Source organism: Pseudochaenichthys georgianus, chromosome 8 (genome assembly GCF_902827115.2).
Source record: "Pseudochaenichthys georgianus chromosome 8, fPseGeo1.2, whole genome shotgun sequence".
In the NCBI taxonomy this organism is placed as follows: Eukaryota; Metazoa; Chordata; class Actinopteri; order Perciformes; family Channichthyidae; genus Pseudochaenichthys; species Pseudochaenichthys georgianus.
In genome coordinates, this window is record NC_047510.2 from 13,298,519 (window position 1) to 13,318,044 (window position 19,526).

At 43.4% G+C, this 19,526-nt stretch overlaps 1 protein-coding gene across 1 annotated transcript in view; it reads right to left on the reverse strand.

Moving 5' to 3' along the window:
- Window positions 1-721: 721 nt before the first annotated feature.
- Window positions 722-19,526, reverse strand: part of plekhh3 (pleckstrin homology, MyTH4 and FERM domain containing H3) — a 29,585-nt gene continuing 10,780 nt past the window's right edge. The window contains exons 3-12 of the mRNA XM_034089473.2: window positions 14,247-14,341; window positions 10,283-10,465; window positions 8,564-8,721; window positions 5,951-6,074; window positions 5,165-5,462; window positions 3,145-3,352; window positions 2,880-3,007; window positions 2,159-2,279; window positions 1,230-1,718; window positions 722-1,110 (exon numbers count right to left, since the gene is read on the reverse strand). Of these exons, the coding sequence (XP_033945364.2) occupies window positions 913-1,110; window positions 1,230-1,718; window positions 2,159-2,279; window positions 2,880-3,007; window positions 3,145-3,352; window positions 5,165-5,462; window positions 5,951-6,074; window positions 8,564-8,721; window positions 10,283-10,465; window positions 14,247-14,341 (2,002 nt within the window). The 3' untranslated portion in view covers window positions 722-912. The remainder of the gene's footprint in view (window positions 1,111-1,229; window positions 1,719-2,158; window positions 2,280-2,879; window positions 3,008-3,144; window positions 3,353-5,164; window positions 5,463-5,950; window positions 6,075-8,563; window positions 8,722-10,282; window positions 10,466-14,246; window positions 14,342-19,526) is intronic.

Here is a 19,526-nt window from a genome sequence, read left to right on the forward strand (position 1 = left end):
TCGCATACATAAAAGCCACTTTTGTGCCCATGAGAGATCACAGAGGGATTTTTTGTTCCGAGTGGGAAGATGAGGGCAAATCTGCCCTGTGAAAGGCGAGATTTGTTCTCTAGTGAAAAAAAGTCTGCTTGGAAGAACAACCATGTTTCTGAGAAAGGTTGGCTAATATTTTAATCTGACCACTGTAATAAAACTCCCCCCCCCAGTTGCCCTTTAAAACCAGGAAGTTGGACTTTTGGTGGTAAGCATCGGCTGGAGACCAGGGGCAAGTTGTGTGCTCTCTATTTAGACCAAGTTAATGAGTGTTTTTGAAGTGGGTCATAGAGCTGGAGGGAGGGGAGTTTCATGAGCAGACAGCGTGCTTCTTTCTCTCGCTCTCCAGAACACTGCCCGGTGATAAGGCCAATTGGCCGTGCACCGTCCAAAAACGAAATCCTGCTGTGGAGATATATTGTTTCTAAGCTTGCTGGAAACACAGCTCGAATAATAATAATACATTGTACTGACATCAACCCGGTGCTTGAGGAGAGACTGTATAAGAAATCAATGCATTCAACTTGACGTCACCCATTGGTTTATAGACTATGATTTTGAAGCCTCAAGTTTGGCATTTTGGACGTTTTAATATTTCAGTTCTAAATTCTAAAATACAAACATGGAGAGCAACTAAACCAGAAACACATTGGTGATGGTCCATCAATCACAAATGATTTGTTGAAAAAGACGAAAACATGCAAATAAGACTATGAACTCATTAGGAAAATGATTACCGAGTGAATAAATCAAATGAAGTCAGGTCATTTCTCATAAACTTCTATACAATCAGACTTTCTTTTGCAAACAGTGGAGTCGCCTCTGGCTAGTCATTAGAGAACTTCTGCATTGGGTCACTTTTCACACACGAGTCACTCACTATACCTTGGTGGTTTCAAACATCAGATCCCGATCCCCAGCTGTGATTTTGAAGGTGTTGCTGTCAGATACCCCGTAGGAACAGATCTGGCCGTAGGGGAAGGACTCCAGGGCCTCGGCCTCTCCCTGTCGATACAGAGACACGGATGTAGCAGCTACACCCAGCCACAACTTCTGGGAAAAACTCCCTGTCGAACTCTGGAGGGAGGAAGAGATAAGCAGATGTTTCAACAGTTCACAGTTATCCTTAAATATACCTCAAGAGGCCAAGTGACTGTCAAACATTGCGAGAGCTCAAGAGACCCAACAGTACTCACAATATAAAAATCCACTTCATAAAGAGTGCATCCAAAGCCCGACCACTGGCGTGCAATAGTGAGGTAGGCAGCGATACTGTCCCTGCGGCTGTAGCCAGCCAGGCCTTTCCAACGCTCCAAGATGGACGCCATGACGGCCGCTGCCTCCTCCTTCAGCCGGCTTCGCAGACGCAAGTCCTGCTCCACCTTCTGCTTGTGCGCTGCTGTAGCCGTGTGGCTCCACAGCGTCCCTGCCAGGAGGCCCGTGTGGAAGCGCTGTGTTGTGGGGCAGCCCTGATCCGCCACCTGACAAGGAGGCAGGGCCGGGTGTGCAGAAAGGGACATGAGGACCTGATCTTCTAGTACATGACCTGGGAACAGCTCGTCCAGAGGTGGGCAGGGGGCATGTGTACTGAAGTCCCCCATCAGACACTGAAGCCTCAATGAAGCCAAGACCTGAAGGTCCTCTTCACAGGCCGGCAGCTGGCCGCGCACCACCATCTCGTGGCACTGCAGCGCAAAAGGCCAAAGCGAGGACAAACGGGGCGAGAAGAAAGAGGAGGAAAAGAAGGCACAATTTGTCAGTAATAGCCTCACTCCTGCCACCAATCCCTTTCTACCCCACCCTGTTTTATTTTCTCCCATAACTCTTTTATGGGAGTCCTCAGGAAAAATGTTCTAATGACGCCAGTGCGAGCTGCATTTGGCCCCCTTTGCATCATAGCCAGTGCTCTTAGTCATGCTTTTTATGCACTGTGCTTTATCACAACCACAGCCCATAATACATTAATGATTGTAAAGTAAAAACACAACAGTTTAATGAAAAAAGAGGAATGACTCGCAGCAGGAATGTAAATTAAATCTCACTATGAGGACGGAAAAGGCCAATCATAGCAAAGACACTCAAAGGAGGACTATGCCCTTGGTGGAGTTGTGTTCTGCTCCATTACCTGCTCAAAGAGGAAGAGATACTCAATGCTGTCCACTGATATGCTGTCAGCGTCCAACAGGCAGTAGAGCTTGAAACACAGTTTCCACTGGGCTTTAGACTCTGACTCTTTGGTGGACAGGCTGCAGAGAAGGGGGACAGAGAGAGTTACAAATGGTAGACTAAAAATGTAAAACCATGTTAATATGTTACAAGAAATTGGCAATATGTAATATTGTTGTTAAGTAAGTTGGCGGTTTGATGAGTTCATGTTTACCCTCAGCACTGTGAGGACACAGATGTCCACACATGTTAAAAAAGCAGGTTCCGTAATTCCAGTTGGAATCCTTATCATTTAGGTCAAGACTTTGCCTTGCCTTGTACAACCAGATGACATCAGCGTCACCTCAACTAAGCAGCGACTGGCTGGCTTTGCTGACATAAATAGTGACATCAGTCCAGTTTCCCAGCAGGGTGTCATGTTTGACCAACAAGACCAGACAAGGTCACCAGTTGTCAAGGATACTGGATAACGTTCAGCATGGGCTAGCGAAGACAAACATACAATCCACAGCTCTGTTTGCATTCATCTAACAAGTGACACATAGCTCAGATTCCTGCCAGACTTAGACAAGGTGTTTCGATGGCGTGTCTGTCTGCTTGGTTTTTTATTGTGTCTGACTTCCTCTCTGGGTTTGTCTGTTCTATTTAACAGTGTGAAGACGGAGAGGTATTCTTCAAACCTGGTCAGGATGTCTGCGATCAGAGCGCCGCCTGGAACTGGCTGCTCCCACAGCGCATTCTGCTCGTACAGTGCAAACGTGTTTTTGGTGTCCTGCAGGCCGAGCTTCTCCTGCATCCTTCGAACAACCTGATGGACACACAAAGGGTTTCACATTTTAAGACGCAAATGCAATTTATGTTTTTTAATGATTTAGTTATGTCACAAGACTCAATATTAGGCGGTGAAGTGGTGCTATAAAGTAGAACACAGATGAAAGCGCCAACCTCATTAGCGGTAGTGTGTGAGCTGATGTAGAGCTGGCAGGACAGAGGGCCAGGATAGTGCACAGTGCACAGCATCTCCTGTCGGCTCATCAGCACCTGGATCTCCTCCCAGGATGGCACAGACCCCCGACACTTGGTCTTCTCCAGAGCCTCGCTGATGAATGACGCATAGTTATCCATCTCAGACTCGGGGTTCTGGCTCTGGATCCTGCGAAGAAAGAGGGACCGTGAGTTGGGGGGATGTGTGCAATGTGTGTGGAAGCCCATTTCAAATGTGTAGATATTTGCCAGCAACATTTAAATGTTCAATACCTAAAGAAGGGAACACTTGTTATTGCACGTGATGTAAACGGTGATTCAAAGTCTGCAAAGCGTTCTGCTGTGATTATGGACTTTACGTCATCCTTTCGATTCAAATTCCAACAAGTTCTTTATTTTCCTTGGGCTGGTAATGCTCGAAAGTCAATGAGGCGAGGAATGACAAATGTTCTCACTTTAGCTCTTAGGGACTTAAAGACTCAACATCCCTCAATCCTTCAAAGAAAAGGAAAACGGCAAAGAAAACATGTTTGACTTTGGGTAACGCACGAAACAGGAAAAGGTGTTTCCGCTCCGAGTGACCTGCCACTTCCTCCCAGCGGAGTGTCCAGGAGCAGTGGGTAAGTGTGTGTGCTGTTGTTTTAAAAGAGGGGACACAAACCCAGCAGACGACACTCTCTAACTGGAGCCTGACGTCTAACACACTGAGGGTGAAAGGTGTGAAATACTACCTGACGGAGTTATGAGCTCAGCCCCGTGTAAACAAAAGGAAAATAGGAAGGAAACAATTAAACTGCGACGGTCGTCCCAAAACACACAAAACGGAGGACAGAGAAAGGGGCGCAAGAAGGCCTCACATATTCTGCCAGACAGAGGGCCCCTCTCATTCCCTCGCTCATAAATATATGGCCACAGGGTGGGATTTGTCCTGCTGAAACATAATTAGGAATGTTCCACTGAGTCTGTGTGATCCTTCCTCTCCTGTCTTCACCCCTCTCTGCTTTTTCCTCCTTTCTTCCACCCCCCCCGCAACCCCCTTCCTCCTCTGCTTTCTTTCTTCTGGCCTCTTCTCTCTGACAGCAGACAATTCCCTGGGGGTTTCTCAGGGCACTAGGAGAGTGGAGGAGGGTTTCTGGGCCCACTTCCCAGCTCCAGCTTGAGCTTTGCCCAGCTGCAGCCTCAGCACAAATCCACAGTGTGTGAGAGAGTGCGTGAGAGCGATGGCAATACGAATCAAAACACACAAGCAGCGTTATTATGAACCGCCATTGCATGCAACTGATCCATTAGCTACAGGCTGACTCCCAGCACGTACGTATAGATAGAAAACTGTAGCGGTTTGATGGTATGTCGTTAGACAGAAACTCTGAAGCAGGAGATTAGCACTGCTAATAACTTAGATTAACATGCTCGACAGAGGGCTAATTCAGACCTGTACATCCAGCCTTTAAACACTGGATCTGTCTGGAGGAACATACTAACAATGTGAAGGCATATCACGCTACTATATCTAAACTGGTGGTTTGCAGTGCTGGCGCCTACTTTTCGTCCACCGTCTAGACCTCATGTTTTCCCTGCTACTGCACACGACCAGTTAACCTTTATCTCCCAGCATTCAACCTGTTCTTCCTTATAATCGGCAACTGACTTCTGGTATGTGTTATTCTTATGTGACTGCATCTTGTTGCACAACTTTCGTTCACATTTGACTTCGATCACGTCTAAGGTCAAATTCTATTCACGAGTATACAAAAAACCCTGCTTATTTACATGTTGTTTAAATTACATTACATGCCAACAGAAGGATTACTGTAGTTGTTTCCTACAAATGAAAGCCAGCAAAAACAAGAACATTTTCCATCTGTAACTACAAGGATATGATGTGAGCAACTCTATTCAGTCAGAATAATTGTACCTGAATTCAAATATATATATATATTTATACACACATACACCCTCACTATACTTTTGTGTTGCTCACCTCTTGAGGTGGAATCGCAGGTACTTGAGCACGTTGGGCCCAGGCAGGAAGGTGCAGCTCATGCAGGTGAGAAGCTGCCAGTAGCGCAGGTGTGCTGCAGTGTATGGGGCAGGGGTGTAGCTGGTCTGCTTCACTAGCTGGCAGTAGACCTCGTCTCGGAGAGGTCGTAGGTCCAGGCAGGTCTGCAGCACGCCCTGGATGATGGGAACCGGCTCCCGTGCCAACTCTAGCTGCTGCAGGCAGTTAAAGAGTTTCACAGCCTCTTCCCGTACCGAGCCGTAGCCTTTCCCGCTGTGGTCTGGAGAGAGGAAGAGGAGCAGAAGAATCGTGTCTTGCTTTGATACATTCTTCTCAATTATTTTACTTCTTCAAGATATCTGAATGGGGATGGTTGTCATTTAGACTTCAAATAGTTGCATACAGTGTCTTTTTGTTCTGGGTTGAGCCTTGGTTTGCATAAGAAAAAGCCCTGAGTTGCATTGTGTTAAATGCTGCCTCTCAGCAATTCTACCAGAGCAGAGATAACACTTTCTTCCAATTAGCAATAAAGTCCTTGAGCAGTGTGTTCAGAAAATAGAATGCACACACAGGCTTGAGTGGTCAGTCTCGGTTGGAAAGCATAAAATAACTGTTAATATAGTAAAGATAACAGCTCGATGAACACTCAGGAAGTGTAGATCTGAACCTACTAGATCTTTATCTAGTTTATCATTCTTATCATTTGTACCCGCAACTTCAGACACTGTTGCTATGATAATGTATGACGTGAACATGTCAACTACTTACACGTATGCTCCAGGCTGCCGTAAGGAAAGGGCAGCAGAGGAGCGTACAGGGGGCCCTGAGTGTACTTCAGGATGGGGTTGTGCTGGTAGATGTGCTCCACTACCTCTGGGTGGAACTTATTCTCCTGGTGCAAACAAGTGAAAAACAACGGTCACAATAATGTCCACACACAGAAAATAACACGCGTTAATCTGCCTTTAATATGCCTGCAGCCGACCTGGAAGCAAGTCAGTGAATGGGTGATTGAGTATGTGTGTTTGTCTGCGAGAGGTGACCAGGGTCGATTCGACCAGGGTCACAATTCAGCTCTGGCAACGTTCAAAGCAGCAAGAAGGTCAAGTGATGACCCAGCAAACCACACTAGCATGACTGAAAGGTTATATGTTATCGACTGGTGTCAATGGGTTTAGTGTGCGTGTGTTTGTCTCTTCCCCTGCCTATGTGGATAGATGCCTTCCAGCAGCACAGATGGCCCCCATGCTACTGCCCTCTAGCACCTGTTGCTCATTAGTAACTTTGCCACTGCTCTCCCCTGCCTCTGCAACCCCCTCAAACCAGCCACTGTGTCTCTCTGGCTACAAGACAAGCCCGCTTTCCCCCCTCCTTAGTGGGGCAAAGTTGACGCATTCTTCAACGGTGTTTGGTGCCCACTAGTGCAAATGCTGGAATAAGATGCTGCTGTGTGGATCACACACATAAGGGCAGAGCATCCCAGATGAAATGCATACACTGTACATGCACCGTTGGTGTTTCCCTGACATGTGCAGCAGTTGGACATTTTAGAAAATGCCTATATTATCTTTATTGCCAAAAGCTATGAGGGGATTGAAAGCAGTCTCAAGTCTGCACAGTAGATATGAAGATGTAGCCTTACTTAGCATAACACTAGCACTAAGACTGGTAATGTGAACACCTGGAGTCTCGGTCTGTCGCTTGGCCAGCTTTTCAAAAAATAGTTTGACACATAACCTTACATTTGAGTTGAAGTTTCCATTCTTTTGTAAAGAATGTTAACATGTTAATAAGTGAGCTTTCGAGGGGCTGCTGTGGCAGTTTTGAATATGGGCAGAGCCAGACTATCTGTTTATCTTTCTGCTGCTGGCGATAGTTTTATAATTAAAAATGAACTTTCTTCTCTCAGCATAAAGCGCAAATAAGCACATTTCCTCCAGATTATAATTCTTGTGTATTACAAGTGGGTACCGTTTCTCAGATTTGTCCATCATTTTTTGCAGTTATGGTAACATTGTGCTTAGCAAAGTACTTGCTCAAATCTGGTGATACAGCAACATTGCTCTAATTACAATGAGGTCAGTGTTAGCAAGACACACAAGCAGTCGGATTATAAAACAGGTTGTAAAAACACCAGGAGTTAAAATAGATTATCTAAACGACTATTCGGAGGTCAAACCAAAACTGTTACTAATAATCCTTCAGTGCACAGGAAAACTATGTGGTGACACAACTAAATTATACTTGGTCAGAGTTGTGCTAGGATGTATGTGTGTTAACTGTGATGGATATTTACAGTCAAGGTCATACCTTAACACTATATCTGTCCTATATATCTATATAGGATACCTATCTGTACTATATCTGGTATGTGTGGAACATTTTTAGAGCAGGTCAGCCATCTAATCTAGCCTTTTTTCTCTATGGCCTCTGGCTGTAGGTCCAAGGCCAACACTGCGATCCCTGCTTCCCCTCGTGGTGTCTGTGGCAGGAACATAAATATATGCTTGAAAGATAAGCTACTTTTTTTGCCTTTTCTGTTCATTTGTTCTTTGATTTTGCAGTCCGCATCACACAATCGCACGTGGAAAATACCTCACCTCTATGAGAAAGTGGGCCTACTTGTAAAAGTGAGAAAAAGAGAAAGCAGCAGACTGGGATGGGGAAAATGTGAGAGAGAAGAATGAAGAAGAGACTTCAGGGAGGGACATGTGAAACAATGAAGGAGCTCTTTAAAAGCAGGCCCCCTCTACTTCTCCAAAATGTAAGCTTGGCCCTTCCGGGCGAAGCAGACGGGGGCAGACGGAGGCAAGCAGATTAACCACTCTCTTTGAGATTAGAGACTCTCGTTGGGAGATTACGGAGACAGGAGGCCAGGCAAAGGACTGCTTATCTGGCCCTGCTGCTTCATGCTGAGCCCCCCTCCACCTCGTTTTCCCAAACTGCCCCTCTCTTTAACTCAGGGGCAGACTGATGCAAGAACAGTCATCTGTCAATGAGATTCCAGCATGCTGTGTATTTTAGCAGTCTGAAAATATGTTAATGCACTCTCATTCCACATGAAAAAGTGAAGCAAATGCATCCTTAAAAATCCCACTGGTCTACTGGCATTCAGTAACTGAAAATGTATTTATCTTCTTAACACAACCCCTCTGCCTCAGGTATTTATAGTATGTATTGTCCATGTGTGCAGGAATAGGATGAGATCAGTCAAAATGTTGAGGCAAGCAGAGGAAACTTTGGACTTTTGGCGCAATGAGGCCATGTGGAATCCATGGTAACAGGGGAAGAGAGGTGTGTGTGTGTGTGTGTGTGTGTGTGTGTGTGTGTGTGTGTGTGTGTGTGTGTGTGTGTGTGTGTGTGTGTGTGTGTGTGTCCTACCTCGATGTCTCGAATCAGGAGCTGTGTTGGTGTTTCCACAGGTGCTTTGGTATCAATGATCTTCTGGATGGCACACGCCCAGTGCACGGCCTCGTTGAAGTGCTTGGTGTACAGCCTGTAGCAGTGCTTCCGCCCATATACTGTGATGCTCCAGTGGCCTGGAAGAAACACACAAAAAAGCATTTTAAATAATGGTACTGTGGCCGGGTGATAACGCAATATAATAATTGATCAGCTTCCAATAGAATTGTATCTTGATGAAATCATATATTGAAATATCCTGATAAACACTTTTGTCATAGAAATTGGTAAAACTCATATTAAATCACATTTCTTTGAAAATCTGATGTGTAATATCTTAGGGGAATATCATTTGATCACACTTAACATTAGCAAACAGTTCAATAGTTAAACAAACTGCTTAAATTGAAATATTTGTTTATATTTGTTCACTTAAACTTTTGATTTATTAAGTATTTTCCTAACACAAGACCTAACAATAATAGGCTTTACCATGTAGTTATTTCATATGGAATTAGTTTTTTTTACTATTCTATATAGCGAAATATATAGAGATGTGAAATGAGGTAGAACATTTTGGCCATATCGCCCTGACCTGGCACTGGGAATTCAAACTGCACCTCATTGAATGTGTAATTCAAGTAAAGGAAAGTGAAATGTTCTCTGCATGGGACACCTCACGCATCTGCCGTGCTTCACTTTCCATGACTTCCTCTCTCGGTTTTACTGAGGATTAAAGGTCAGCCTGAGAGAAACCTCAGTCAACGCCAAGACCAAACAACATCAGTTATTCTACAGATGAGAGGAGAGGGTGAGTTTCCTAATTGAAGAGAGGAAGTATTAGACATACCCCAGTCAGTCTGGCCTGATCTGCAGCCCCAGGGCTGTTATCAGCCTTTCCTGCTACGTGACTTGGCAACACGTCCTTCTTTGTCTAGGTTCTTGGTTAAGCACAAATCCAAAAGTAAAAGGTTTAACCACCATGATTACATGGTGGTATTGAAATTGTTTGCTGCCCTTACAATACCTCTGCTGTTCAGTATCAGGGAAGCCAAAGATGGAACCTTTAAAAAGGGAACTAATATTTCATCGTGACAACCAGAAAACACACAGAGGAAGTACAGTAAATATGTCATGCTTTCTCGGTGGCTTAGAGGGAACATAAAGTCATTCAGTAGTGAAACACTAAATAGAGCTTGTGACAAAGCCACTATTGAAAGAGTACTTCTGTCTGGAAAAGTCCCCTGGAATATTGAGTTAGTAAGAACTATGTTTGAGCTTAGGTTTATACAATGGGTTACAAATCTTAGGTGGTTTGGGAAAGTAAGCAGGACATAATCCGCACTAACTTGGAAGAAGGCGACATGTTTAATACAGAGACTAGAAAAAGGACAAGTCATCCCTCCGTCTCCTCTTTGTTGCTTTCATCCCAGAAAAGGAAGGGAGAGTTCCCCGTTGATTACTCAGAAGTGAGTTTTGTAGACAAACCTTTTGCCACAGCTGGGGCTTCCCAAACGTACTCAGAATAACAGCACTTATGGGAAAGGGGACCGCAAGACATCACTTTAAACCCTGACCATTTTTTTTTTTACCAAATATGTGTTGGTCACTACAACGAGGAGGGGAATTACCAAAGGTCTTATTAGCCTCTACTCTAGAATACATGGGAGTCAGCTGTGCATCCCGTGTGCCCCTCACCTGTTTCCTTGTATGTCTTCTTGTCTGGCCAGATGACGGAGCAGAGGTTGGTGAGGACCAGCGTGCCCAGTCTGCGGGCTCCTTTCTCTTGTCCGCTGTAGTAGTCCAGGGAGTCCTGGCTCAGCACAAACCAGTACCGGCGCTGCTTGATCCAGTTGCCTCGCACCTCCCGTGACAGCCACCCTTGAAAAAAGAAACAAACATGTATCATTTGAGAGTCAACTTCAAAATGAAGGGACACAGTGGCTTACATGCTAGCAGAACAGCAATGATTAATTAATTAATTAATCCATCAGCCAAATAACAGAAAATGTTACTTTGAAAATAGATCAATGGTTTAAGTTGTTTTTATTTTTAGAACAAAAATGTTGTGGCTCAATTGTCAAAGCTGTTGGGCCCTGTACGTCGGCGTTGTCCCCCAAGCTGAAGATCCGGATTCAATTACTGCTCGGGATCATTTTCAGCATGTCATCTGCACCAGTTTCAACTCTTTCTCTAAAATAAAAAGGCACTTGCCAACAAAAAGTCAGATATTTTATAGTTCAAAATTCTCTAATATCAGAGTCGGCTGCCGTTTCTTGTATTCTTTTATAGTAAACTAAATACATGTGGGTTTTGTACATTTACACATTGGAATTCGTGATGGACATAACTGTAAAATAAAGTAAATAATTGGTGGATTAACCAACTTTATTGCAGCTCTATATCAGCAGCCTAGATCATTTGGGCTGGATATAGTTGAACATGTTTTAATACTCATGACAAGTAACCCTAACCCAGTTATGGATTTAATGACACAATAAATACTTTTCCCAAAAAGATTCATATAATATACAATTTATCCTTATTTCAGTTAACACAATTCAGCAAATATAATTTGATTTCCTCTACTTCATCATAGTCAGAGAAATGATGTGAACATAAGCTGCACACCAGGACTTTCCCCGAAAGGTCTGGGCGGTAGGTGGGCTACTCATATAGCTACTGAACCAGCACAGCCGCACCATGTCTTCACTAAGAATAATCCCCAAGGCATGTAATCGTCCATAAAGTTTGAAGCAGTCTGTATGAGACTGCCTTGTTGGGGTAAATACTAGGGGATAAAAATACAGCCAACTAATGGCATAGGTATTAAAGCCTGCATGCAGCCAACATAATGAGAGGTTGACAGAGTGAGATACGAGGAAAGAGAAAGAGTGAGATTAAGATGTACTGGAACAGAGGGACAGAGAGAGTACAGCAGACATAACTTCATCTCATACAGTATGCATGCCCAATGGTCTCTACTTTGCTAGACTGTTGTGTTCCCAAAGTGCTGAAGGGGTGGAAAGACAGGATCCACTGTTCTACAGCAGTGAACTCTTTCTGCCCCCTCATCGGTGGGTACAAATTGTCCCTAATAAATATTTTATCTCCGAGTAAATAAATAAAGTAGTTTGGCAGAGCTCTGTCCAGATGCCACCCGTGGAGAATTGACAGAGGTAGGATTGTAGAGTCCTGGTAGGGGGTCATAGTTCATCCAGAGGGCTGATGGAGAGCCTGGCAAAGCGAGGAGGCAGGCCACCTAGACCGATCATAGGCAGGGTGGGTCTCTATGCGGGGGCCGAACACTGCTTATGCTGGCAGTTTGCCACTTGTGGGCTGGCTGTGCACATGTGTTCATATGGCGTGTGCATGCATATTTAAGAGAGCTTTTAAGGAACAATTAGGCAATGTACCTTTAGCTTCCTTCCCTGTGAAAACTGCAATGACGCCACGCCAGCATCACAGCTTCCTCTGTGGTTAGCAAGCTGCGTGCCACCTGTCAGACAGCTCTCACTCTGCCTGTTCCTTTCTTCCCTCTACTCTCAATTACTATTTACTTTCATCTTCACCGTTTCTCTTCTATCCCCGTTCTTTATCCTTGCCTCAAAGTGGTTTTCCCAGGCAGGCTGGGATTTTTTACTGCTACTCAAAAATAAAAATGGGAGGAGGGGGGCAAAGGCTCAGCCTCTCAGGCTATGTTTCCTGTTTAAGAATGCTTCTATATGATATAAGTAGAAGGTCTGAACCCACCCAATATAGCCTAAAGCAGAGGCCCTGGAGGTACTTAACACCACATCAGAGAGGCACAGCATCTAAATCCAATGTGTAACAGATAAATAAAAAGCAGGTAAGTCTGGCTGAGCCTGCTGACAGACTGGATGTGCAGCGGGGAGACAGACAAGCTGACGAGGGGAGAGACATGGAGAGAAGGGCATGCCTGCTACTTTGATGCCTCAGTCCAGACACGGGACGTCCCACAGATGCTGCTCTTTTGGAAACTTTAAACAGGGCGATAAGAACCAGAAAAACAGGAGGGAGACAGAAAGAGGGATAGAGAGGAGCACATCCCCTGTACACCCCTCCCTTGGTCTCCCATCTGGATCCAATCTCTGTGGCCTGCTAATGTCTCCCCTGGGGGCCACGGCTCGCCCTTAATTTGTTTCATTTGTGACCCCTGACCCCAAATGCCCTGCCCCCTTCAGACCCAGATTGTTCAAACAATCTCTCTCTGTGCATTTCCATTGCTCGACTGCAAACCTCCTATCTTTAGTACTGAACGTTTTTTCCATGATTGTTTAAATGACATTATAAAATTAACCATAAATAAAAAAACACCTCACTTCAAAGTGAAATTATTTTCATTTCTTTCATTCACAAATCTGCTGGCAAATATGCAAACAATGACTAAAATCATACAGACAGAAATGAGTATTGTATGGCTTTTGCACTTTAAAAATAAGACATTTTAAATATTGAAATCACAAAATCAGACAAACTTTACTTTGATGATCAAAAAACTCATGACTAAATAGGATCAGACTGACCATGACAAGTTCTGCATCATTTTAGGAGCAGTTTATTTTAACCGGGTCAACAAGGGTATATCAATAAACCACCGTCTTATCATCTCCCTCTGTCACCACTCAATGGCCATTACAATGCACCCTCCCATCACAAATCCGCAATGTTTGTGTCCCATTTTACATACGGTGCAATATCAACCCCATGTAGCCTAAGGACGTCCTGCTGAAAAAAAGTAAACACACTGAACATGGCCTTAATGGAGAAACTGTTGAAAACATATCCTTCTGCAGCACACACTGATAAATGAGAAGGATTATCTCTCGCCCTGAGGTGTTGTGGTGGCTGTAAGAGTGTGATCGGATAGAGGATGAGGGCACGGTCAAAACTCAAATCAAAGAGACGGTGCCCTGGGAAAGTAGACGTTCTGTGTTTTGAAAGAAAACTTTTCTCCTCAAATAGTACGACCAGACATAGAGGGGAGAGCAGTGAGGGAGGGGCACTAGCTAAGGGTGCATAGTAACTGTTGTCAGAATTAGGCCATCTGACTGCCGGCATTCTAAACAGGACGTCATTTATCCAAGTGCTGGCATTTACTCTGTGAGAGTAGCAGGGCAAGAAAATAAATAAAAATAAATAAAAGCACACAAATATACTATGAGATCATTCCTCAAAAGCATCAGACACCCAAGCCGGCACTCCTGTTGCCAGGAGCGATCCTTGCGTGATAACAGAGCAGGCGGGGGGGAGAGTAGGAGCAGCTGTGCCACAAGTGGCTGTGACATTACTTATCAGGAGATAATTAGGGTGCTGACATATATATACTCAACTTACTGAGAACAGCATGATCCTACCCAATTTAATAACTGAAGTGAAAATAGAAAATAAATGCCAATCTCAATTTCCAATGGGATGTTTTGCATATCCAAAATATTCAATTTAGATAGAAAGGTAGATAGATACTTTATTGGTCCCAATTTTGGAAATTCTTCGTCACAGAAGCACAAGTGTGTTTGGACATTAAAGTACAATACTTTATAGTGAATGTTTACCATGTTTGCTTCAAAAAGTAATTGCCAATCAAACAGAGAACATACAGTTTAAGGAAGTTCAGTAAGGCTGTTTTCATGTGACTTACCTTTGACCAGCAGCTCGGGATCTTCCTCCAGGCCCATCTTATTCTTCTCGATGATCAGGCTCTTCATCTCTTCAGTCCCCTCTGAGACAGTGTGCCTGGGTAGAGGAGCAGAGGAGAATGTAAATAACTCTGGTTCTCTCTCAACTCAAAGTCTTCCCCTGACTACTCCCTCCCATTGGATAGCTAATTAGCCTGCCGAAACACAGTTGGCTGTGAACCCTCACCCCCCTCCCCCATATGACACTGTGCCAACTACAAGCTTCTTAGGTGGGGGTCACACACATAGGGGACTGGAAGAAGTGCCATGAATATCTGTCCTCCAGCGTTCTCCGAGTTTCCCTCCCTAGCAGCACGCACGCTCACAAACACACACTGACAAATACCACGCCACTGTGGACAGCTCGTCTCTCTTTTAACACTTTGGCCACCGCGCCGACTGAAAATAAACGTGACAGAGCGACGCCGGCCTGACTCGCAGTCAGCCAGCTCACTCCGGTCAGAGAAAGGCAGAAGGTTCAAGAGGTCACAGCCTCAGATAGTTCAAACCAGAACCATCAAAAACATCTTTACATCTAATTATTTATTTTCCTTTTGATTTTATTTCAATATTTTCTAGCATTCGTTGTTATTTAAGGGTGGGATTTTTCTGTTTTGTATATAGTTTTTTCGGGGGGGGGGGGGGGGGGGGGGGTTTGGTGATGAAGTTTGTTAAAATTGAACATCATTAAAAAAGATAAGAAAATAAAAACCACATCTGTAAATCTGTTGACGCCTCAGAAAGTTATGTGCCGCTTCCTGAACATAAAAGGAAGGTTTAACATCTGGTCAGGCAATATTGTGGAAAATTCAGACCTTATCTCATGCCAAGGCCCATTTCAGTCCATTAGATTGTTTGTAGGTTTTATTTTCTGCTTATTTATTTATCTATTAATTACTTGTTTGTTTATTTGTTTTATTTCCTTGACCTAACTAGCATGTGAGGCACGGCATGTCAAAGCCCTCCTTTCTTCCTGTCGCCCTGCTGGAGGCATTGCTTTCAGGAAATGAATGGAGCCCTCCCTTGGAGGGAAATCTGGCCTCCTGTTACCTTCTCCTTTGCCAGCTGATTTACGTCCTCATTGATCTGATAATTCCGGAAGGTTGCTCCTCACGGAAGTCAGCAAATCAATGAGTCTGAATATAGCCTTATCTGCTTTGACTCAGCTTACATGACTCCAAAGGCCATTTCCTTTCCTTTAGTGTGCGCTGACCTATTCCTGTCTGGACCATGCTTTATCATGTTGACCTCTGTGACATTACCCTCAAATATTGCCTAATATTAGGATTGTATTGCAAATATAACTTCAAACACTAAATGTTTGCATTAAGATTAGTTGTAATTTCTAAACTGTATCAGGTGCATGTATCATGTATGACTACATTACATTTAGCTGACGCTTTTATCCAAAGCGACTTACAATAAGTGCGTTCGACCAACAAAATAAAAACTTGAAGAAAACAGAATCATATAAGTACATCAGGTTTCATAGAGCAAAAACATTTCAAGTGCTACTCAACTGGCTTTAGGTAAGCCAGTCCTTTATTAGTATATAAGTGCTTTGTTAGTAGTTCTATCGCTCGAAGTGGAGTCGAAAGAGATGAGTTTTCAGTCTGCGCCGGAAGGTGTGTAAGCTTTCTGCTGTCCTGATGTCAATGGGGAGCTCATTCCACCATTTTGGAGCCAGGATAGCAAACCCACGTGTTTTTGCTGATGGGAACTTGGGTCCCCCTCGCAGCGAGGGTGCAGCGAGCCGTTTGGCTGATGCAGAGCGGAGTGCACGTGCTGGGGTGTACGGTTTAACCATGTCCTGGATGTAGGAAGGGCCAGATCCATTCGCAGCATGGTACACAAGTACCAGTGTCTTGAAGTGGATTCTAGCAGTTACTGGAAGCCAGTGAAGGGAGTGGAGGAGCGGCGTGGTGTGGGAACATTTAGGAAGGTTGAAGACCAGACGAGCCGCATACATGCTTTTTGATGACAGACTGAGACAATTTACCTGCTTGACAATACTGATTTGCTGCAAAACAACGAATGAATTATGATGAACAGACTGAAAACGTAATCTTATTAGATAAAAGCGATGTTGACAAAAAGTAATAAAAAGGGTATTTATATCATTACATACTATATCATAATACTTTTTAAGCCGCAATCAGATTGTAATACCTATGCCTAATTATTATGCTTAAATACATACAATTTATTAAATGTATTATCTGTTATAGATCTTAACAGGCTGGCACCAGTCTCTAATTTAAGCTAATATTCAGACATAGTGAAACTCTATACTCGGAGCCAGATTTCCTGCATGTGAATGTGAAGCGGTTCAGGACATCACTGGAGAGCAGAAGTGAGAAGGAGAGAGTCAAGAGGATCCTGTCACATTATTCTTAGTCAGTCTGTATAACGTCTGCCACAGCAGCCTTCAGGGAACTCAGACAGCCTCTGCATCTATAGGCATTCAAATGCAAACAGAAATGTAACGACGTATCTTATTTGAGGTTGTTAACAACCCCTGCTACATAAGTATAACAGAGACATGCACGCAGACAGAGATAGTTTATGTATGGAAAATGAGAGAGGAATAATATCTATAGAAAAGCTACGGCTCGACTGAAGAATATAGCCTGCTGTGGTGTTTATGATCTTTACATTAGAGCCGTCTGTGATGGGCATCCTTACACTCAAAATCTGAATTTACTATACACCAATATGAACCTCAAAACAACTGGTGTAACCTACTGCAGGATTTGAAAAGGCAGTCCTAAAGACACTACTCTAAATGTTATGGTTTATTAAAACATTATGTGGTACACATGGTCATAAATCTTGGAGCAATATCCTTGGAGTTTAAAATTAACCTTGGCTGTCATGTGTGAAGATTTCTAAGAAACGTTGGCCTTTGACAATCTTTTTTTTTTACACTGAAATACTTGTTAGCGCAACGTCATTACTTATTTTAAGCCTTGTAAATAACCATTAAATCCCAGGTTTTGACCTTTAGCAGCACAAACTAGCCGGACCTTCAATTTAGACACTGCCCTAAAAGAGTCAGTTTGAGGATTGTGCTTTGGATCTCCACAGCTGTCCAGCAGCCCTAAACCTCCCCACCTCCATCAACCCATACTATACCACAATGCTACCACCCCCACATTCCCAGAAACCCCAGCAAAAGCCGTGACGGTGGGGCCTTTAGTGGGTAACTTCCTGTGGAGTGCAGGAAACAATTTGACATGGGGATTAGACAGCACGGAGAATAGAGTGGACAGCTACACACAGACATCACCTCTCTTTCTTCTGCAGACGCAAAGCATCTTTTGAATGATTAAGCTTGGGATCTGTCAAAAATCAGGGTATTTGTTTTGCTCTGTGTTTTGAGTCTTGTTGAGATCAATGCATTATACAGCTTACACTTTTAGAAAAACAGAAAAGTGAATTTGCTTCTAAAGGAAAATATGCAGCATATGGAACAAAACACCTTCCAGATTATTTGTTTATGAAAGTGAAAACATCTTCAGATCAGATCTCATCGGTCAGCACGTAAACAGTGAGCAATGTGAAAGTCATGAAAAAGTAAAAAATAATTTCCTATATGTACTAACCATAGATCTGATTCCATAATAAATCTAAAGCACATATGTTCATCCTGTTGAGTTTAAATATCCTGTTGCCTCTTGTGAGAAGTGAGAAACTGTATGGTGTGAAGCTAATAAGTCACTGGCCGACGATGAACATTTCTTCAATATTTATCTACTTCTACAAGTACTAGTTTGTGTGTGCCCTTTCTCAATTTCAAATCTCTTTATACCCAATCCACACAGTAATAATATAGAGTTCAGATGTGAGTCGAACTACAGACAAGTGGTAAACTTGTTGGAAAAAAAAGGGCAACATAGCAAAGGTGTAAGTGTAAAACATTTATAAATAGGATGGAACAATCAGCTGCGAGTGTTCCTTTTTTTTTCTAACTTGCAAAACCAAATTACTTCTTATTGTCATGAATGATGAAGGTCAACAACCAACACCTCATCACATTAATCAATGACCTGAACTTTCTTTTTTAAAACTATGCAGTTGGGTGGAGATTTACATGATGTCACCAAATTCCACATACTTTGAAAGAGCTTTTTAAGAAAAAAGGTGTAGGTTGTCCCACCCTAACATGTGCCACAAAGTGAACAAGAGACTCAGGGAGCTGTCAATCACCGACACTCTGTACACACCCTTTCAGTTCTGAAAGAGCGTGGTGGAGAGGTTAATAGTGAAGTTGTTTCCAATTCATTCTGATGCCAATGTATTCAAAGTTGCCATTATAGCTACATCAGTCCAACCTGCAATAGCGAGCATTTTTAATGTTGATTAATACATAGATTTATTTTCCAATAAATCAATTATTGCTTGGCCTATATTGGTTAGGGAGCATTACAATGCCCAAAGCAGACAGGGTGGTATGTTACTATATGTTAACACAGCAAAGTTTGACTCGAATCTACAGTTTATGGACTGACACCAATAGCTCTTACGGAAATAAGGTCATAGCATATTCGGTGCAGCCCTCATGGTGACAGTGACACACTTAAGAGTATAAGCAGAACAATGAGTTGATTAGTTTGTGAGTGTCGGTCTGATGGAGGCTGCTGGAGCGATGAGTAATTGATTTCATTCCAGAGTCTAATCAAAATGCCGAGACGCTAATTAAAGTTAGAGAAGTAGTGTCCTTGCTGTCGGGCTTGAGTGACCGTAGTGGAAACAGTGGAGACATGTTTCAGCATACAAAGCGGGTCCTTGTGACCACGAGAACATGCACATTTACAAAAAACGACCTTTGTGCGGATGCGTCACAGAAATTCTTGGAGATTTATGTGACGGATGAAAGGTCTGGATGGGTCCAAAAAGGCATTCAAAGAAATGACCTCAAACCAGCTGCCTTTGTTTGATGTCCAATTCCATATAACTATACACAAATTACAGCCATATATCAAGTTACATGTTTATGAGACATCTGAACGAGCACCAAGGACAAATACCACTATCCAAGACGACCTTCATTAAAATATAGTGGATCATACTGCAGCAATAGATAATCAGTTTTTCTTTTTAGAGACCATTCCTCTCTCTCAAGTCTTTATCCCCTCCCCCACATTACTTGGCCTGGCTTCATGGGCCTCTGGCTGAAGTTGGGCTGGTGGGAAAATGGGAATGTGGTGATTAAGACTGGGCCTATATGACCTTCCAGCTAA